Genomic DNA, 18,352 nt, shown 5'->3' with positions numbered 1-18,352 from the left:
AGTAGTTAAAATGAACTTTGTGGCAATATTTGCAGGTAAATCATTTATGAGCATTCTTGTCACCAAAATGTGACGTAACTGGCTTTTAAAAAATATTTAGTTTTTAGTTGTAGATGGACACAATACCTTTATCTCATTTATGTGGTGCTGATGATCAAACCCAGTGCCTCACATGTGCTAGGTGAGCGCCCTGCCATTGAGCCCGAGCCCCAGCCCTCCTCTGGCTTACTTCACATATTCCACAGACTCTGTCATTCCACTTGTTGTTAGCCCTTTACTGTGTCCCAAACTTGGCATCAGGGGAGCCAACTCCAAATGGAAGCCTAGTTCCCATTCTCCAGCACATCTATCAGTTACCTTTATGACCTGTCTGGTTGTCACCAGTGCAAAACACTCATGATGGCATATTTACAGGGGAGAACCCCACTTGTCAGAAGTCACTGATTATATATTGCTATTTATTTATTTATTTATTTATTTTAAAGAGAGGGAGAGAGAGAAAGAGAGAATTTTAATATTTATTTTTTAGTTATCAGCGGACACAACATCTTTCTTTGTATGTGGTGCTGAGGATTGAACCCGGACTGCACGCATGCCAGGCGAGCGAGCTACCACTTGAGCCACATCCCCAGCCCAATATATATATTGCTATTTAGAGGGGCAGGAAAACAATGAAAGGGCACTGTCAGAAAATAGGGCAGATACATGCATTTGTTGCACAGAGTGGAAGAATTCAAAGTGCACATTCTGGTGATAGGTTGGCAGCATCAATTTCAGGATTACCAGATTTACCTTTGTCAACCTACAAATTTCCCACGGTCGGGTGACCAGGGAGTAGCATTCATATGAAGGTTTCCCATACTTGTACCCCTAAGCAAGTACCTTGCTGCACTGTGAGAAAGCTGTCGAGGCCAACACAAGTTACTACTCACAGACACTCCGGGACTCAGGGAAGGACATGTTGGGTCCGTGACATTCTGACCTTCTCCTTGATATTCTACCAAGACATCTGACCGCCAGGTCAAATTACTGGTACCTCTCTAGAAAAAAAGAGCAGAGGTGCTTTCCGTGAGGCATACAGACTATGATAAAGAACAGTTTTTACACTACTGCCAAAAGGGACTTGAGAGTCAAAACTAATTGGACTGCTCATTCAGTAACTAAAAGGAGTGACAGTCAAATGCTTTGAATAGTCTCTTTCCGAGACTACTACTGTGAAGCAGGTCAGGAATAGAAACCAACAAAGTAGCTAAGCTAGAATCAAGTCCAGTGCAAGTTGCTCAAAGTCCAGATCATCGTCATAACTGTTCATACTCCATATAAGAATTGTTCTAAGCTTATACCAAGGTACTCACAACCTAATACAAACACAAGAAAGAAACAAACAGGGCTGGTATGCTTGGGACTAGAGTAAGTTCAGAGTTCCTCAGAATAAAGCTACAACATGTATATGAACTCCTTTGCACAGCACATTATTGGTATGGAAGGAAAGCAGCAGCTAGAACAAGAGCAAGTTTTGCTTCCAAAGCACACAGGGTGGAAGCAGAAAAACTGAAATGCAAATCAAACCCACAATGAGATACCACTTTACATCCACTTCAATAAAAAACACAAGTGCTGGTGAGGATGTAGAGAAATTGGAACCCTCAGACACTGCTGGTGAAAATATATGTAGAACGATGTGCACCTTTGGTAAAGTCTGGTAAGTGCCTCAAAGAGTTAGACATAGTTACCAAATGACCCAGGAATTTCTACTTCTACAGAATTACCCAAAAATGAAAACATGGGTCTACACAAAGTCTTGTATACAAATTGTTCGTAACAGTATTATTTAAAATAGCCCCAAAATGTAAAAGTACAGTCTAAATGTCTCTGAAAAATGGATAAGTAAAAAGTGGTACATTTGCCAAGTGGGGGGAATAGTATATTCATACAATGGAATATTAGAAATAAAAGGATCATACAGTGCAGATGATCCTTGAAAATATGCTCAGTGAAAACAGCCAGTCACAAGAAGCCACATATTATGATTCCATTTATGAGACATGTCCAGTATAGATATACACAATGGAGGAATGACTGTTAATGTATTTGGGGGTTTCTTTCTGGGATGATAAAAATATTCCAAAAATTAGATTATAACTCCATGAATATACTGAAAACTACTGAACTGTACCCTTTAGATGAGTGAATTGTATGATATACAAATTAAGCTATTAATGATTCACCTCATTAACAAATAAATTGCACAGTAAGACCAAATACCACTTGTCACCTACTAGAGTGGCAAAATTTGTCTTGAGTTTTATACAGAGCAAAGGGAATTCTCATACATGCTGGTGGGAACATTTTGAAATTCATTTGGTGAAATTTGCACAAATGAACATGTGCAGTTCCTGTAACCTTGGTGCACATATATACATGGTCACTGGGAGTTATGTCCAAGAACATTGACAGATACTGTTCATACAAAATTAAATAAGCGCCCACTGATTGACAGAAAAAAGATATCTAAATTGTGATGTGTGTAAACAATATTCGGCAGCTGTGAACAACATGGACCAATCAATAACAATGAATTTTTAATAGCCCCAGCATGTACCCAGTATACTATCATTTTTAGAGCTCAAAACAAGGCCCAAACTAATTATGTTGTTCAGGGAAACCTACATGCTAGCTATAAAAAATGAGAGCACGAGAATAACCACGAAATTCAGGAGAATAACCACCCTCATGGGTAGGCAAGAGATGGGGAAGAGCACCAGTATTGATAATATTGGGAGGATTTGTTTGTTGGTGGTGCTGGGATTGAAACCAAGGTCTTGTGCATGCTAGGCAGGTGCCCTGCCACTAAGCCCCAGTAAAACTGAGTTCTGAAGTGGGGTGATAGCTTACAGGGGTCTTTTGTGTTTCACACTTCAGTGAGTTACATGCAGGCTTTTGGATCAATCATATACTGCCTAATTAACACTCAGATAAATGAATTAAAAGTCACCAATAATTTTATGGTTAAGAGAGAACCATCATGATGACTAAACCACATTAGTGTTGACCCTTCCAAACTTCTTTGTGCTTGAACATAACCATATACTTTTACAGGGGAAGAGATGTTGTGAATTGTCCTTTTCTCCTTGTGGTATGTGTCAACCTTCCAAGTCAGTGCACAGATGTACATCATTTAGTGTTATTTTAATGTTCTGTGTTTTTAACTGTGCACAATTTTACCAGTTCACTACTGGGTATTTGGGTTTTCACCTTCACTCTATTAATACTGCAAGTTACTTTGATATATAATAGACCCATACAGTGGCAGGCACAGCAGGTACTCTAAGACTTCTGAAACGGATTTGTTTCCTTAGACTAATTTCTCAAATGTAATTGCTACATGCATGCATTCTGAAGCCATATGTCCTGTTAAAACTAGCTTCCTGGTAGGTTAGACTACTTACACCTCTGTGAGTAGTGTATGTGCAGTTTTCAAGTTTTCAGAGTTGTGCAAATACTGGATAATAATTTTTTTAATCTTTGCCAGTTTGAAGGTGATAAAGGCCTCTTTCAGTAAAGCAATTCTTTGATCAGCACTGAAGTAATATTTCTGCATTTACTTTGGCAACTTCTAATTCTGTGAATCACTTTTTTTTTTGCCCATTTTTCTACTCGGGTATTAATCTTTGCTTTCTAAGAAATCATTAGACTAATTACCCTTTTTCATATACATTGCAAATACTTTTTCAATTTGTCACCTATTTTAACTTTGTTTATGGTGGCTTTAGGAGAGGTGGGGAAAGGAAGATAGAGTATGCTAATGTTTACATGTGGTCTAGTCAGCCTTTTCCTTAAGAAAACTTGCACTATGAGATCAGAAAAATCCCATTCTCTGTCCTTGCAAATGCAACAGCTTTGAGATTTAGCTTAAGTCTTTATATAACCTTGACTTTAGTTTGGTTTTGGCTCATGATTGAGTTAGGGCTTTATACTTACCAAGATGGGCAATAAGGACATCCCATCCATCTGTGTCTTATTTAGGTTGTAGCCAGCAATGTCCAAAATAGTAGGACCCAAGTCAATGTTGGCAACGAGCATCTGTAAAAACACGGAAAACAACAGTCTAGTATGCAATTGGTCCCGTCTTCCTTTTCTATCTATATTAAGGCTCTCTCCTGACAACCCACCTGAGACAACAACTACTACTCACTCTTAACTTCTGTACAGACCATTGTTTCTTTGATCTTACAATTTCATATATTCAAATTAACAAAACACAAAGCCCTTATGAGGGTTGTAATACATGCTTCTGAGAAATTATAAATCTATTTTACCCAGACTCTAATTGATCAAAACATTTAAAACTCCTTTGAAATTGCCTTGTATGAGTCATGAGTCTTGGGCTAATGATTTTATATAAAGCGTTTTCCAACTTGATTATTCAGATTGGTTCACCAAATTGGACTTCACATTTTTAAATATCTCAAAGGTCGAATGCTTGCCACCATTGAGAATTATTAGCCCATCTCATAGTTTTTCAAAGTTGGCAACATAGCTAAAACATAGGCTTTGAAGGCTTCAGGAAATTACTCCCAACAATGTATCAACGAAAGTTTCCTCACATAGCATAAAATAAATATTTTAAAATATTCTAGAAATTAAAGACCAATGTCTTGCATTTATACCTTGCCTTATTAGGAGTATTTTTCTTCTGTTTACAATGCTTCTACAGGACCTAAACCAGCATGTTCCAATATAGATACAGTAGAAACCATATATTTAAAATAACTGCCTTTAAATGAAATAGACAAAATTCATTGTGTACATATTTAACCAATATATTTAAAAATTACTATTTCAACAGATAAGGAATATAAAGAAATTTAATGAGATTCTACATTTGTTTCAAACCAAGCCCATTCAGAGCCTACTTGGAGGCCTAGAGGTCACCTGGTCACAGGCTGGGAAAAGCCTTAGGATGGCAAGAACAACCCAGGAAGCAAAGCACAGGCAAGGAGGGGGGAACTAATGCTTAGTGAGCACCTAGTCTGTGCCAGATGTTTAATCTTTATTCTTATTTATTCCTTACCACAATCTCAGTATGTAGTACTTCCCCCATTTTACAGATGGAGAAATAAAATATAAGAACAAAGATAACAGTTTTAACTGGGAGAACTATCTTGCTAAAAAGAAATGTTTTTGAAATTATTGAGAAGGAAAGAACAGGTAGATTAAAAAAAAACAACAAAAACAAATCCTTCCACTTTAAATGTGAAAACAAAACTGAAAGTACGATGAAAGGCAAGAAAACACCTTCAGAACATTGTTATTCAGGGGTCAGGTTTCCTCTCAGCCAGGATGGCTCTCAGAAGGCAAGAGATACATATCCTGGCTCTGAATCAATTAGCTTCTTTCTGCACCTGTCAGAAATTACCATTCAGTAGAGACAATTCAAGGAGAGGTAATCCATATGTCACTGAGGGAAAAAAAAAAAAAAAAACCTCAGAGAGTTAGTCTCCAGGGATTGCATAAGACCCACTGTTATAGATAATTTTCCTAGTCTAAGTCCCTGAGGCAAACTGAGCAGGTTGGAACCCAGCCAGTAAGTCTGGGTGTAAATATTGGGGAGATCACAGCAGGAGAGAAACAAATGGAGACCTGATCTCCAGAGAGTCACAGAATGAATAAGTGAAGCCAATTCCAGAGACACTACTAACATCTCCAAGGCAGTTTTATAAGGAAAAGGGTAATCACCAAAATAATAAAACCCACAGACAGAGCCAGGGGTGGTGGCATATACCTGTAATCCCAGCCTTTTGGGAGGCTGAGGCAGGATAATGTCAAGTTTGAGGCTAGCCTTAGTAACTCAGTGAGTCCCACTCTAGGGGAAAAAAAAAAGAGGACTCCCCAGTAGCTCTATGGTAGAGGGATTGCTTAGCATGTGCTAACTGGGTTCAATCCCCAGTACCACTAGGGGGGAAAAAAACACCACCCCATCCACAGAAATATAAAATGGTGTTTGTGTAAGTCTAGTCAAAAATTGCCTCAAGAGCGAGCAGCTGTATGATGGGAGACATTTTCTACTGGTATTTTGCTCAATAGAGAGAAAGACCTGTGAGTTCTAGTATAAATCAGGGATGAATAAGATTTGGCACGAGTTTCACAAACACGTTATCTCAGGACACTTTTTTCTTGCCTAAATATGGAGGATAAATGTTCTTCTATTCTAGGATTCTGCCTAAGAAGCAGAGATAGTTTCAAGATGTGCATACTATGTTGGTAGAAGGAGCATCAAGTACCAGAGAAAATTATACCTACCTTTTAATTTTAAACAACCAAGTATTAGAACAGATTTGATGGACCACCATGGTAATGACTCTTGAAATATTAGGGTTCCAAGTTTCTAGAATGGTATTGCTTTTATCACATGGTCTTTAAGTATAAATTTTAAAACACTCATTTATAGATCAGAACATAAAAAGCTTTTCCAACACCAAAATAAATTATTTCATATCATAATCTCTCAGTTTATTTGGGGTTCTTAGGATTCAAATACATAGATAGTCTGATCAAACAGAAGCCCTAGAAACCCCTGCAGCATGAAATCCAGGGATATCATGTGTTGATTTCTCAACTCTAGAAGAATGAAAGCATTTTTAATTACTGAAAAGAACAAGGTGATGGGATCTCAGGAGGACACATCCAGTTTGCCCGAAAGAAACTGAAGCTCTGATGTTAAACAATTCACACAGAGCGACCAAAAAGAAGACTCAAGGCATGCCAGAAGGCACTCTAGATTCATTTGGTGAAAGGTCCTATAAGTACATGAGAAATCAGAGACTCCCCCATTATGCTGGGGTGTGCTAGCTGGATTTGTCACTAATGAGGAAGGTGCCAGGCTATCACCCCGTAACACTCAAGAACAGAGATACAATATCCTCCCAATTTCACAACTAGGGGAAAGTGAGGCTTATTTTGTTCAAAGTCTTAAAGCCAACGGGCAATCTTTACTCCCAGTTCAGGTTCCCCTGGATCACACTCTCATTTTAGCTCTCCTACTAGTCTTCTCCTTTCTAAAAACCCTTTTGAGGAACTATCACCAAATCTAGAGCTACATTCATGTCTAGATGTGGAGAAAACTTCAGCCAACCTCTGGCATCCACACACCACCTGCTCTTGCTGTCAAACAGCCGAGACACCAGTCAGCTAAACGTGAGCTGCTTAGGCTGTCAGGCTGTGATGGCTCAGCTTGTCATGCACAGTGCACAACCCTGTGTCACTCATGTGTAACAAGTGGTACTGAAATGACTGCTGCCAACACACGATCAATATCTCTGACGCTCCTCAGCTAGATGAGAACTGAGGCATTTCACATTTCTACTCCATCTGTCAACACTGCAATGTGACAAACATGGATTCACTGTCAGCTCTGGTCCTGCCACTTACTACATGACCAGCAAAATTCATGCAACTGATGTGGATACTGCCCAGTGTTTGTTAAGGGATGGGTACTCAGTTTGGATTGTTCTTCTTCTCTAGGACATCCTTGAGTGAAAAAGACAATTTCAGTGGGGAGTGTTAAGTGTGGGACCATCTGGAAACCCACAGAAGGGGCACCATGTCATCCAAGGGCAGGAGTCTGAAGTGACTTCCTGGGGTGGGGTAGACCAAGGTCCTAAAGGACAGGGAAGTTGGTCAGGTGAAGGGGATCTGAAGTAGGCATTCCAGACAGGAGCAGTCAGTCATACCAAGGACAGGAGGTGAGAGAGATGGTGCACTTAGGAAGTGAAAGCAGTTCAGCCTTGAACAAGCCTTGCTTATCCTGACATCTGTGCAGTCACATTAACTGTTCTCAGAGTGCTCTTTCTACAAACTTGTGTGACTACATACTTTTCAACCTGCCTCTGCTCAAATGCCTCAGAGGCGTACATTGACTGCTCTCACTAAAGTCCAGGGTCCTCCCTGACACCAGCATTTAATAAGAAATCCTCCCTCACTGCTCCTTGCTGCATTCGAGGCTTTTCAAGGGTACTGTGCCAGCAGAGTATGAAGATACTTAATACATTCTTGTTGACTGAACTATAGTGTAATTGTTAAGAATATGGACTCCGGAGCCAGACCGCTTGAGTTCAAATGCAGGACTCTGCTTTTTTTTTAGCTGTGTGATCGATCATAGGCAAAGCAATTAACTTCTTTTTTTTTTTTTTTTTTTTTTTTAAAGGGAGAAAGTAAGGAAAGAAGGAAGGAAGGGAACTTTTCTTTTTTTTTAAGAGAGAGAGAGAGAGAGAGAGGAGAGAGAATTTTAATATTTATTTTTTAGTTATTGGCGGACACAACATCTTTGTTTGTATGTGGTGCTGAGGATCGAACCCGGGCCGCACGCATGCCAGGCGAGCGCGCTACTGCTTGAGCCACATCCCCAGCCCCAAAGCAATTAACTTCTGTACCTCAGTTTCTTCATCTGTAGAATGGGTATAATAGTACATATACATATCCTAATAAGACTGAAATTTAACTGGGTTGATTCACATAAAACACATGTAATATCCAATAAATGTACTATTGAAATGTTTTCCTAAAATTCAGGCTTCGTTTAGATTGTTTAGAGAAGGTGAAGTTTCTGGGCTGGGGATGTGGCTCAAGCGGTAGCGCGCTCGCCTGGCATGCGTGCGGCCCGGGATCGATCCTCAGCACCACATACAAAGATGTTGTGTCTGCCAAAAACTAAAAAATAAATAATAAAAAAAATTCTCTCTCTTCTCTCTCTCTTTAAAAAAAAAAAGAGAAGGTGAAGTTTCTGATTTTTAACATTTGATTGCACTGTTAACTTGAAAAGGAACGGTCTGTTCCACAGGCAGCTGGCTGACACTTCATCCTGTTCTCATTTGGCCTCCTTCCTCACACTGGTTTTATGTGGGCCTAGAAACCCCACTTCTCAGAACTGTATAGTGTTGGCATGATCTCAATTAACTCCAAATGCCAACCTCAATAAAACATTTTTTAAAAAATATTTGTTTTTTGGTTGTAGTTGGACACAATACCTTTATTTTATTTATATGTGGTGCTGAGGATTGAACCCAGGGCCTTGTGAACCACAATCCCAGCCCTCAATAAAACACTTAAGGTTTAATAACCTTCCCAACTTGCCTATCTCCTTTGAAAGAGAGGCCTGTTTAGAGGAAACTGAAATCTGCAGTGGAAAGTGGACTGGCTTTAGAAATGTAGGTCTTAAGAGCAGAAGAAAACAGACACCACTTGTGAAAACCATTTTCCCTTTGAGAGAATTTTAACAGAAAAGCATCAAGAGCACTGTAAAAGGAAATAAGTGAAAGATACAGACAGTGAAACACAACATTAAATCCCCAGATTAAACTAAAGTAACTAATAAGACCAGAAAGTTTGGCCCATTTTGAAACCCATTCTGCAATTTTAGCTTAAATCATGGATCTGCTTATTTTCTTCGATCTCACAGACCTGGGACTGAAATCATGATACAAGGACAGAAGACATAACTGGTAGAGCATATGTTGGTTTTCTCCTAAGAACAGAAGGAAAGCGTTTCCGATCAAGTCGCCCACCATCTTCCAGGACTAAGTACCTTTTCAATGGAAAAAGACATTGAAATCAAATAAAGAGAAGAATGTATTGCATTACAATAGTTCTATACGCAAGAACCAGGGAAGCAGCACTGGATTGTATGTAGCTCAGGGGTAGAATACTTGCCTACCACATGTGAGGCACTGATTTGATTCTCAGCACTACATAAAAATATATATAAATAAAATAAAAGTATCGTGTCAATCTACAATTAAAAAATGCTTAAAAAAAAAAAGAACTAGAGAAGCAGAAAAGCATTAGTAAGGGGGAGTTCCACACGGAAAAGAGGAAATTCTCAGAAAATTTTTTCTACCATCTTACACTCAAAGTGAGGTCAAACCAACAGCAGACATCATGGGAGCTGGTCAGAAACACAGAATCGAAACCCATATTTCAGGGGTTGGGAGTGTAGCTCAGTGTTTGAGTGCTTCTCTACCATGGCCAAGACCCTGAGTTCAATCCCTATCATAGCAAACAAGACCCTTCTGCATTTTAACAAGATGTCCAGGACATTCACACACATAGCAAAGCCTGAGGAGCTCTGCCCCATGAAAAAATGTACACCAAATCAGGCTGCCTCTCAGAATCATCTGTAAGCTTAAAAGGGAAAGAAATGCAGATGCCGGGTCCCTATTTCACACCATGTAAGTCAACAAGACTTTTTCTGGAGGCTGCCCAAACATGTACCATTCATTCTTCATAATATCTCAGGTCAATTTTTTGAGCACCTTCTGTTAAATCATCACCACTTCAGGACAAAGCAAATCTAGTCTCAAAGGACAGACAAAAGCTATGCACACTGCTGTGACATGTACTGGTAGAATACACTGAATAGCCAGGCATGGTAGCAAATAGCTGTAATCCCAAGCAACTTGGGAGACTGAGGCAGGAGGATTACAAGTACATGGACAAACTCAGTAACTTAGAGAGATCCTATCTCAAAATAAAAAGGGTTGGGGATGTGGCTTAGTGGTTAAGGGTCTCTGGGTTCAATCCCTGGTTTAAAGACAAAAAACAAACAAAAACCCAAAAAGAGTGGCAGGGAGTTTGTTTTTAATTTAAAAAGGAATCTCTATTTCCAAGGCTCATAAACACACAAGATTTAACACTGATCAGCCTTTATCCTTACAGGAGGAACCCCACCAGCACCCCTCTCAAAAGGAATAGCCTTATTTTCTCAGGCAACTGCCTACCCCAACCATACACATCAGCTTGTTAGGCACCTACCTTGCTTGTCTGATTTGCTTTGATCCCAGGCCCTCGAACCAACAGTGGAACTTTGATATCAAACTCATACAGTTGTCTTTTGTCTATTGGCAAAGAAAACTGTCCTGAAAACAAAATGCAAAAAGTAAAGATGGAGCCAAGACAGACACATAGCTCTGACTTTCTTTCATTTGTTTAGTCAATTGAACATACAGAAAAAACTATTCTACAATTCTACTAATTCTGGTGTCTTAAAAGAAAGCTTAAAATTTGCCTGTTTTTCTTATTACATGACAGGAAAAGTAGTGAGTTCATCTCTTTTGAATACATAACTACAAGGGACTCCCTGGTCTACATTAGGACAAATTGAGCCCAAAACAAAACAAAAAAACAAACCAACCCTGGAAAGGACCAAAACACTAATACATAAAAAATTTATGCACGATATTCAACTTGATCACAGCAAAAGAGAGATTACTCCAAATACTGCCAAATGAAAAGGGACAAAAGTACTCCTGCTTTTCCTGAACAAACTGCAGTTCAAGATAATCAAATAATTGATATGGAGAGGTCCAGCAAGTAAATGCAAAGGACAGAATTACGAAGTCCACATTTCACAATTTGTGTTTGAGGGAATGATGGATTTAAGCAATCATCATCAATGGGAACCTCAGGGTCAGAAGGATTCACTGGTAGAGCTCAGACTGAAATCACCTGAGTCATAAGTCAACACCAGCATCCCCAAAGTGGGCAGCCAGACACTATGAGTTTCATGATGTCACAACAGAAAATATACAGCAGCACTACTGAGGAAGTGCACTTACAAGTGAGAATTTCTAACAGATCTTTCAATTTCACTACCAATCTAAAGGAAATGCTGAGTAGATATGAGTAAGTGAAGGCCTTACAAGATGGTGGCCAAATCCAGAATGGGATAGTCTACAGGATGAGAGACCTGCTTTATCCAGTAAGTAAGTGGCAAGTGGAAGTTAGGAGATCTAAAAACTAAAAGGTGGTGTGTGGACCTTGTTTGGATCATGACACATAATAAATCAAATGCATAATCAGATATTGATATGTGAAACCACAGGGTCTGGGAATTGTTTCAAAACATTCTTACAAAAAACAAATACCATGGTGGGGAGTTAAGAAAATATAAAAGCACAGTCACATGGAACCAAAAACCTAAGCTGGATAATGGGGGTTATTTTAGTAGTCTATACTTACCCCACCCTCCAAAAGACAGCATCTTGCTATGTTGCCCAGGCTGGCCACAAACTCCTGGGCTACAATACTCCTGCCTCAACCTCCAAGTGCTAGGACTACAGGCATGTGCCACCACATCCAGAGCTCCATTAATCTCTATTATGAGTGTTTTAAATTATTCATAATATTAAATGCCTACATTTTACATAATATTAAATCTGTTCAAGGTTCAGGTTAATTCTTTTTAAGTAGAAATTTATAGACAGAAACAAATATTTGTTGTGGTACTGGGAATTTAACTTGGGGCATTCTACAACAGAGCTACATTCTCAGCCCCTTTTTTAAAATTTTGAGGCCATCTTACTAAGCTGCTGAGGCTGGCCTCAAACTTACAATTCTCTGGCTTCAGCTTCCTCAATCGCTGGGATTACCTGTGCATGCCATTGTGCCCAGCAAAAATATTTTTGTACCAGGGATTGAACCCATGGGTGCTTACCAAAGAGCCACATCTCTAGCCTTTTTATTTTTTATTTGTTTTTAGTTGTAGTTGGACATAATACCTTTACTTATTTATTTTTACGTAGTGCTGAGGATCAAACCCAGTGCCTTGCACATGCTAGGTGAGCACTCTACCCTTGAGCCACAACCCCAGCCCCCCTTGCCCTCTTTTAAAGATTTTTTTATTCTCTTTAGATATACATGACAGTAGTGTACTTTGACATAATATACATACATGCAGTATAACTTCCCATTCTTGCAGTTGTACATGATGTATAGTTACACTGATCATTTATTCATACATGAACACAGGAAAGTTATGTCCGATTCTTTCTACTATCTTTCCTATTCCCATCCTCCCTCCCTTCACTTCATTCCCCTTTGTCTAATCCAATGAACTTCTATTCTTCCCTCCCCCACCTTGTGGGGTGTTAGCATCCACATATCAGAGGGAACATTCTGCCTTTAGTTTTCAGGGATTGGCTTATTTCACTCAGCATGATGGTCTCCAGTTCCATCCATTTACTGGTAAATGATATAACTTCATTCTTCTTTATCCTAGCCCTTTCTTATTTTGAGACAGGGTCTCACTAAGTTGCTTAGGCCCTCACTAAGTTGCTGAGGCTGGCTTTAAACTCACAATCCTCCTGCCTCAGCCTCCTCAGCTGCTGGGATTACAGGCATGCCTCACAGCACCTGGCAAAACATTTATTTTTTAAACTACAGAAGGTCCAAGTATGGGCTGGGTAGAACACCTGCCTAGAATAGGCAAGGCCTTGGATTCAATCCCCAGCACACGTGAGCGCGTACTCAGAAACACACAGAGAATCTAAGCAGAAAGAATGAAAGTCAAGGACATGGAGCTAACTCATTCTATAGTTTTAAAAAATAAAAACTACTCCCAAATGAATTCCACAATTTAGCAAGACAAAATGTACTCTGCAAAGATCACCTCTTGGTTTGCCTATCCAGAATGTCTTACTCCTACTTTTTAAGTTTTACTTATTCTTAAAATTGAGTTCAATTTCCATAAAGCCTGCCACTATCCCATCAAGCTCTTTCTGCTCTGGCTCCTAGACCACTACCTAACTGAGCATATAAATCAAGAAACCTAGTTTCTCTATGTCAAGCCCACTAACCAGAGGGTCCTGAGGGCAAGACCCTTGCTCTGGCAAGCCCACAGCTATACAACACTAGAATTCCTGCCTGGGCTACTTTTTCTACTCCGTAGAAACCCATGTTCTCAAAGATAAAAGGAGTATCTGTCTCTTACCTGTGTGATAGCCATTGTCTGAGGTATAAAAGATGTAAGTGTTGTTAAGCTCCCCAGTGAACTCCAATCTCTTGACCAGCTTCTCAACAAGGTCATCAACAGAGAGCAGGGTTTGCCACCTGGATGTGAACCAAGGGTAGAAAAGGGACTTTGGGGCAATGGCTCAAGAATCAATATGGGGCGGGGGGAGGTGAAGAGAAACAAGCAAAACCAAAAATACCAGCACCTACCAAAAAATCCTATATGCTCAATTCTCAAATCTCCATTCCCCAAGCCCTCCATAGCAAAGACCTTGACATGAATTATGTTCTGAAATTTTCTAAAGTTAAATGTTTCCAAAGAAATAAATGAAGCTTTTAACAACTAGTTAGCTTTACTTTTATAACTACTGGTGATGAGTAGAGATAATCAGAAAGGAAAGTTCTCAATTCAGTAACAAATAGTAGAGATTAATTCAAATATTATTCAACATTGTTCAGTCATCTAAACTAGAGGCTGGCAAACTATAGCCCATGGGCTGCAGTTACCTTTTTATTGTGTGATTGGAACACAGCCACAATCACTCATTTACATATTGTCCAGGGCTGCTTTTATGTTATAACAGCAGAACTGAGAAGTTCTGACAGAATACATGGCCTGCAAACCTACAATATTTACTATTCTTATTATCAGGCCCTACAGAAGTTGTTTGCTAACCTCCAGTCTAAACTAAAATAAACCTTAAGTAATAGATTCTTTAAAACTGACTTAGAATGTCTTGAAAATTCCAAACTACAAAGGCAAATAAATATTTTGCTCAGTGTTTGGGTTGACTTCTCACCAAGTGACTTTGCCTTTAGGAACAGGAAAAAAAAATCTCAAGCAAATGGTTTAAATTTGCAATATTCTGGGCTGGGGATGTGGCTCAAGCGGTGGTGCGCTCGCCTGGCATGCGTGCGGCCTGGGTTCGATCCTCAGCACCACATACCAACAAAGATGTTGTGTCCACCGAGAACTAAAAAAATAAATATTAAAAATTCTCTCTCTCTCTCTCTCTCCTCTCTCACTCTCTCTTAAAAAAAATAAATAAAAAATAAATTTGCAATATTCTTTAACAAGTCCTAAAAAATCAATGATTTAATTAGTCTTGGGGGCCATAGGTTACCTTGTACACATGAATGTAAAGGTATATCTGCCTGCTTCTGAGGTAGCAGATGCCCCAAAGCATCTTGCCCATAGACTTGTTTCCCTGTTTTTTTGTTTTGAAGATAACATGACACACTTATCCTTAAAACCACTCAAACTGAGAAAGCAGCAGCTCTTACCTTTTCCTAAATGCATTATCTAAAAACTGTATTGAAGAATTAGTCATTGGAGTCTTGGCTTGTCTAATTAACCAGTGCTTGTTCTAAAATTAGAAGGAAAAAAATGTTAACACCAAGTCACCATAGTTAAACTACTACATCAGTAAAGTTGATAAAAGGATCATTTCATCCTTTAGGGAAAAGAAGTTAACTGAAACTATTTAATGTCAGACTCTCTCCCTTCTCCTGTACTCCTAAAGAGGAAATTTCTCAGATTAACTCCGTCACTCATTCTTCAGCTTCCCACCACCTATCAAATTATAAAATGCCTTAGCTCCTTTGTCAGCAACATTAAGAGACTTTAGTGAACATCATTGGGAAACCATTAGCTAACATGGGATTAAATTTATAACCTCAATCCTATGTCTACTGTAATTATAAATGGGTAAATATTAACTTTGCCTTTCTCTAAGTTTTACCTAATGAATTATCATTCCATTGCCCTCAATTTTTGTGCCTAAGATCCTTAGGGAAAATCCTATTACAGCAGTTTCTTAAAACTTCAAGTCCAAATCTGGAGGAGCTATCCCAATTAAAGTCACATTTTTATACAAGAAAACCTCTCATATACTATTAATTCTCTCCTCTCCATTCACAATATTCTAAGCTAGCATCTCCCAAACCATGGTCCTCAAAAGTGTTTTTTTTAGTTAGTTAAATCTGAGAAATGCTTTATAACACATTCTTCCCTGCTAGAAATTCACATTCAACCACACAACTCTCTCTGGATGGAGTGTAACAGAATGATTTTTGTTTTTTATTTTTGGTCAGTGATGAAACAAATGATTTATTTAGTTCCAAGTTTCCAAACTTCTATTACCTTCTTTTGGAACACAAATTGAAAATAGCTCTCCAGTTTAAAACCCAGGTCACTCAGTGTCAAAAATCATATTTAACAAGATAAGCCTACAGCATGTCAGGTGGTATGCTAGATGATGTCTGTAATCTTCACAGCAGTTGCAGGAAGGACTGCGAACTCCCATTTTAAGATATCTTGCTCATCTCACGGCCAGAAATTGGTAGTATTGAGTCTGAATTTAAGACTCATTCCTTCAACAACCTTAAAAACAATTATGATTTCTGATGAATAGACATGAGGCAATGGAGACCTTCTGACTTTGAACCAGGAACTGCCCATACCTTGGGTCAAGGGAAGTATAATCTATTAACTAAAGAAAGTGCTGTGATAGGATCTCTCCAGGGACCTAGGGCAATCAATATCCTGGGTGGGAAAATAGAGGGCAATGCAATGACTTAGAGTAACTTAGAGAAAGATATAATAAACTGACACTTGAGGCAAGTATTTGGGTTGTGTGGCCTTTAATCTTGTCTCCTGTGCTGGCTTGTTTTTTTTTTTCATTCAGTTTCTCTTCCCAATCACATGGCACTCTGCCACCCCTCTTCTTCTTATGCCTTGGACCAGTGAGTTTTTGGGGTGGGGCTGGTGTTGCTACAGACCCAATTCAATCCCCAGGGATGTGTCTCAGCCATTGCTAGGAGGGAAGAGAGCCAGCCCACATGTTACCAGAAAAGCCTGAGTGACACTCCTGTAATCAGGGAAGATGGCCTTTCCACCATTCCCTGTGGACTCCCCTGCTGCTCCCTGGATGTGTGGCAGGTACCTTATCTGTACCTGTGAAGCAAGTTTATACTATTTGTTATTCTAGGGGCAGGTGCATTACCTTAAAAGATATTGAAAGAAAAATCTACTACATGGCTCAATGGTTTCCTGACAGGTATATTACACTATTAATTATACTGAGTATGGCTTAATTCAAGGATTGAGAAGGCTACCGTTCCATGGACGTTGAAGTTCTTGTTTCTGGGTGCAAATACATTCTGGAAAGTCTTCTGGTACTGAGGTGCAGCTGTCCAAGGTGAATGAGGTGCTGGAGTGGAAATCATCATGAAGAATGGCTCAAAGTTGGACTTGTAGTCCAGGAAGTCCAAGGAGACGTTAGCCTGACACATACAAAGATATGTTACCTCCTACCCTACCCAATAATTCAGCACTTTTTAATAGATAAATGTCCTTTGATGGGCAGACAGTACAAGGTCATCTTAGCTGTATATCTTGGTGAATAATGTTTTTTCATGATCATGTGCAAGCATGCTACTGGAACAAAACATTTGGTTTCTAGGCAATATTTAAAAACTGAGAAGCATACCATCATAAAAAAAGCAACTGAGATCTTGATAACTTTACAAGTCTAGAAATTGTTACCCATATAGAAAGAAGTAGAAATTCGGCCATTTTGCTATTATTTTACATTAATGAAACTTTGCATATATACATTTAATGACTTAAAGAATTTAAAGAATAAATCTACTTCTCAAAAGTGGGAAAGGTGAATTAAATTACCATAATCTATGAAAATACATAGAAAATAGTTGTCAATTATGCCAGCTAAAGTAGCTAAACTAAATGGATATTAAACCCAAATCCTGGGACAGAAGATGTAGGTCACTGGTACACCATGTGCTTAGCACAAACAAAGCCTGAGGTTCAATCCCCAGCACCAAAACTAAAGGTCAAAACAAACACGTCACACCAGTGCTTGAACTCATATGGACTTAACATTTTTCATTTACTTATCAGGAGATTCTTTATGAAAATAAAGCACCCCATATACATGCTGTTTTTCATTGTTCCAGCTGATTCACACCTTCATTTATTCCTAATACTAGATCAACATACGGAAGATAACTATTTCCTATCACCTTCCCACCTGCCCACTTTACTTCAGCTCTATCAACTTCCTTGTGGTTTCTCACAAGTGCAGGGCACACTCTTGCTCAACCAGGGCCCTTACACTCACTGTTCCCCTTGCCTGTGACATTATTTCTGCTGATGTGTATAACTCACTCTCACCTTCTTCAGGTTACTGCTTAAATGTTACCTACCAAGTAACCCCCCCATGCTTATTTCTCTGATTATTACCTAATGAAGCAACAAATGTACATGTGTATATACCCACATACACATAGCACAAATAAATTCTGCCACAAATTACCTTCACAGAATAGACTTTGTTTCACTTACTGCAGAATGCCTACCGTACTAGGTAGTTGCTGAACTATTTGGTGAATAAAAGCTCTATGAAGGATTTCCATTAAAGACACTTCAGAACAGAAAAGTCCCAAATTCACTTTTTTTTTTTTTTTTTTTTAAAGAGAGAGTGAGAGAGAATTTTTTTTTTAATATTTATTTTTTAGTTCTCGGGGGACACACATCTTTGTTTGT

General features: G+C 39.0%; 1 protein-coding gene across 1 annotated transcript in view; it reads right to left on the bottom strand.

Moving 5' to 3' along the window:
* Gns (glucosamine (N-acetyl)-6-sulfatase) overlaps positions 1-18,352 on the bottom strand; it is a 38,330-nt gene that overhangs the window by 7,800 nt on the left and 12,178 nt on the right. The window contains exons 6-11 of the mRNA XM_026392962.2: positions 16,903-17,070; positions 15,070-15,152; positions 13,766-13,884; positions 10,810-10,913; positions 3,982-4,083; positions 933-1,040 (exon numbers count right to left, since the gene is read on the bottom strand). Coding sequence (XP_026248747.1) covers positions 933-1,040; positions 3,982-4,083; positions 10,810-10,913; positions 13,766-13,884; positions 15,070-15,152; positions 16,903-17,070 — 684 coding nt within the window. The remainder of the gene's footprint in view (positions 1-932; positions 1,041-3,981; positions 4,084-10,809; positions 10,914-13,765; positions 13,885-15,069; positions 15,153-16,902; positions 17,071-18,352) is intronic.

Source organism: Urocitellus parryii, chromosome 5 (assembly GCF_045843805.1).
Source record: "Urocitellus parryii isolate mUroPar1 chromosome 5, mUroPar1.hap1, whole genome shotgun sequence".
In the NCBI taxonomy this organism is placed as follows: Eukaryota; Metazoa; Chordata; class Mammalia; order Rodentia; family Sciuridae; genus Urocitellus; species Urocitellus parryii.
Note: the sequence above shows the minus strand (reverse complement) of the source record. Positions and strands in the feature narration are given on the sequence as shown.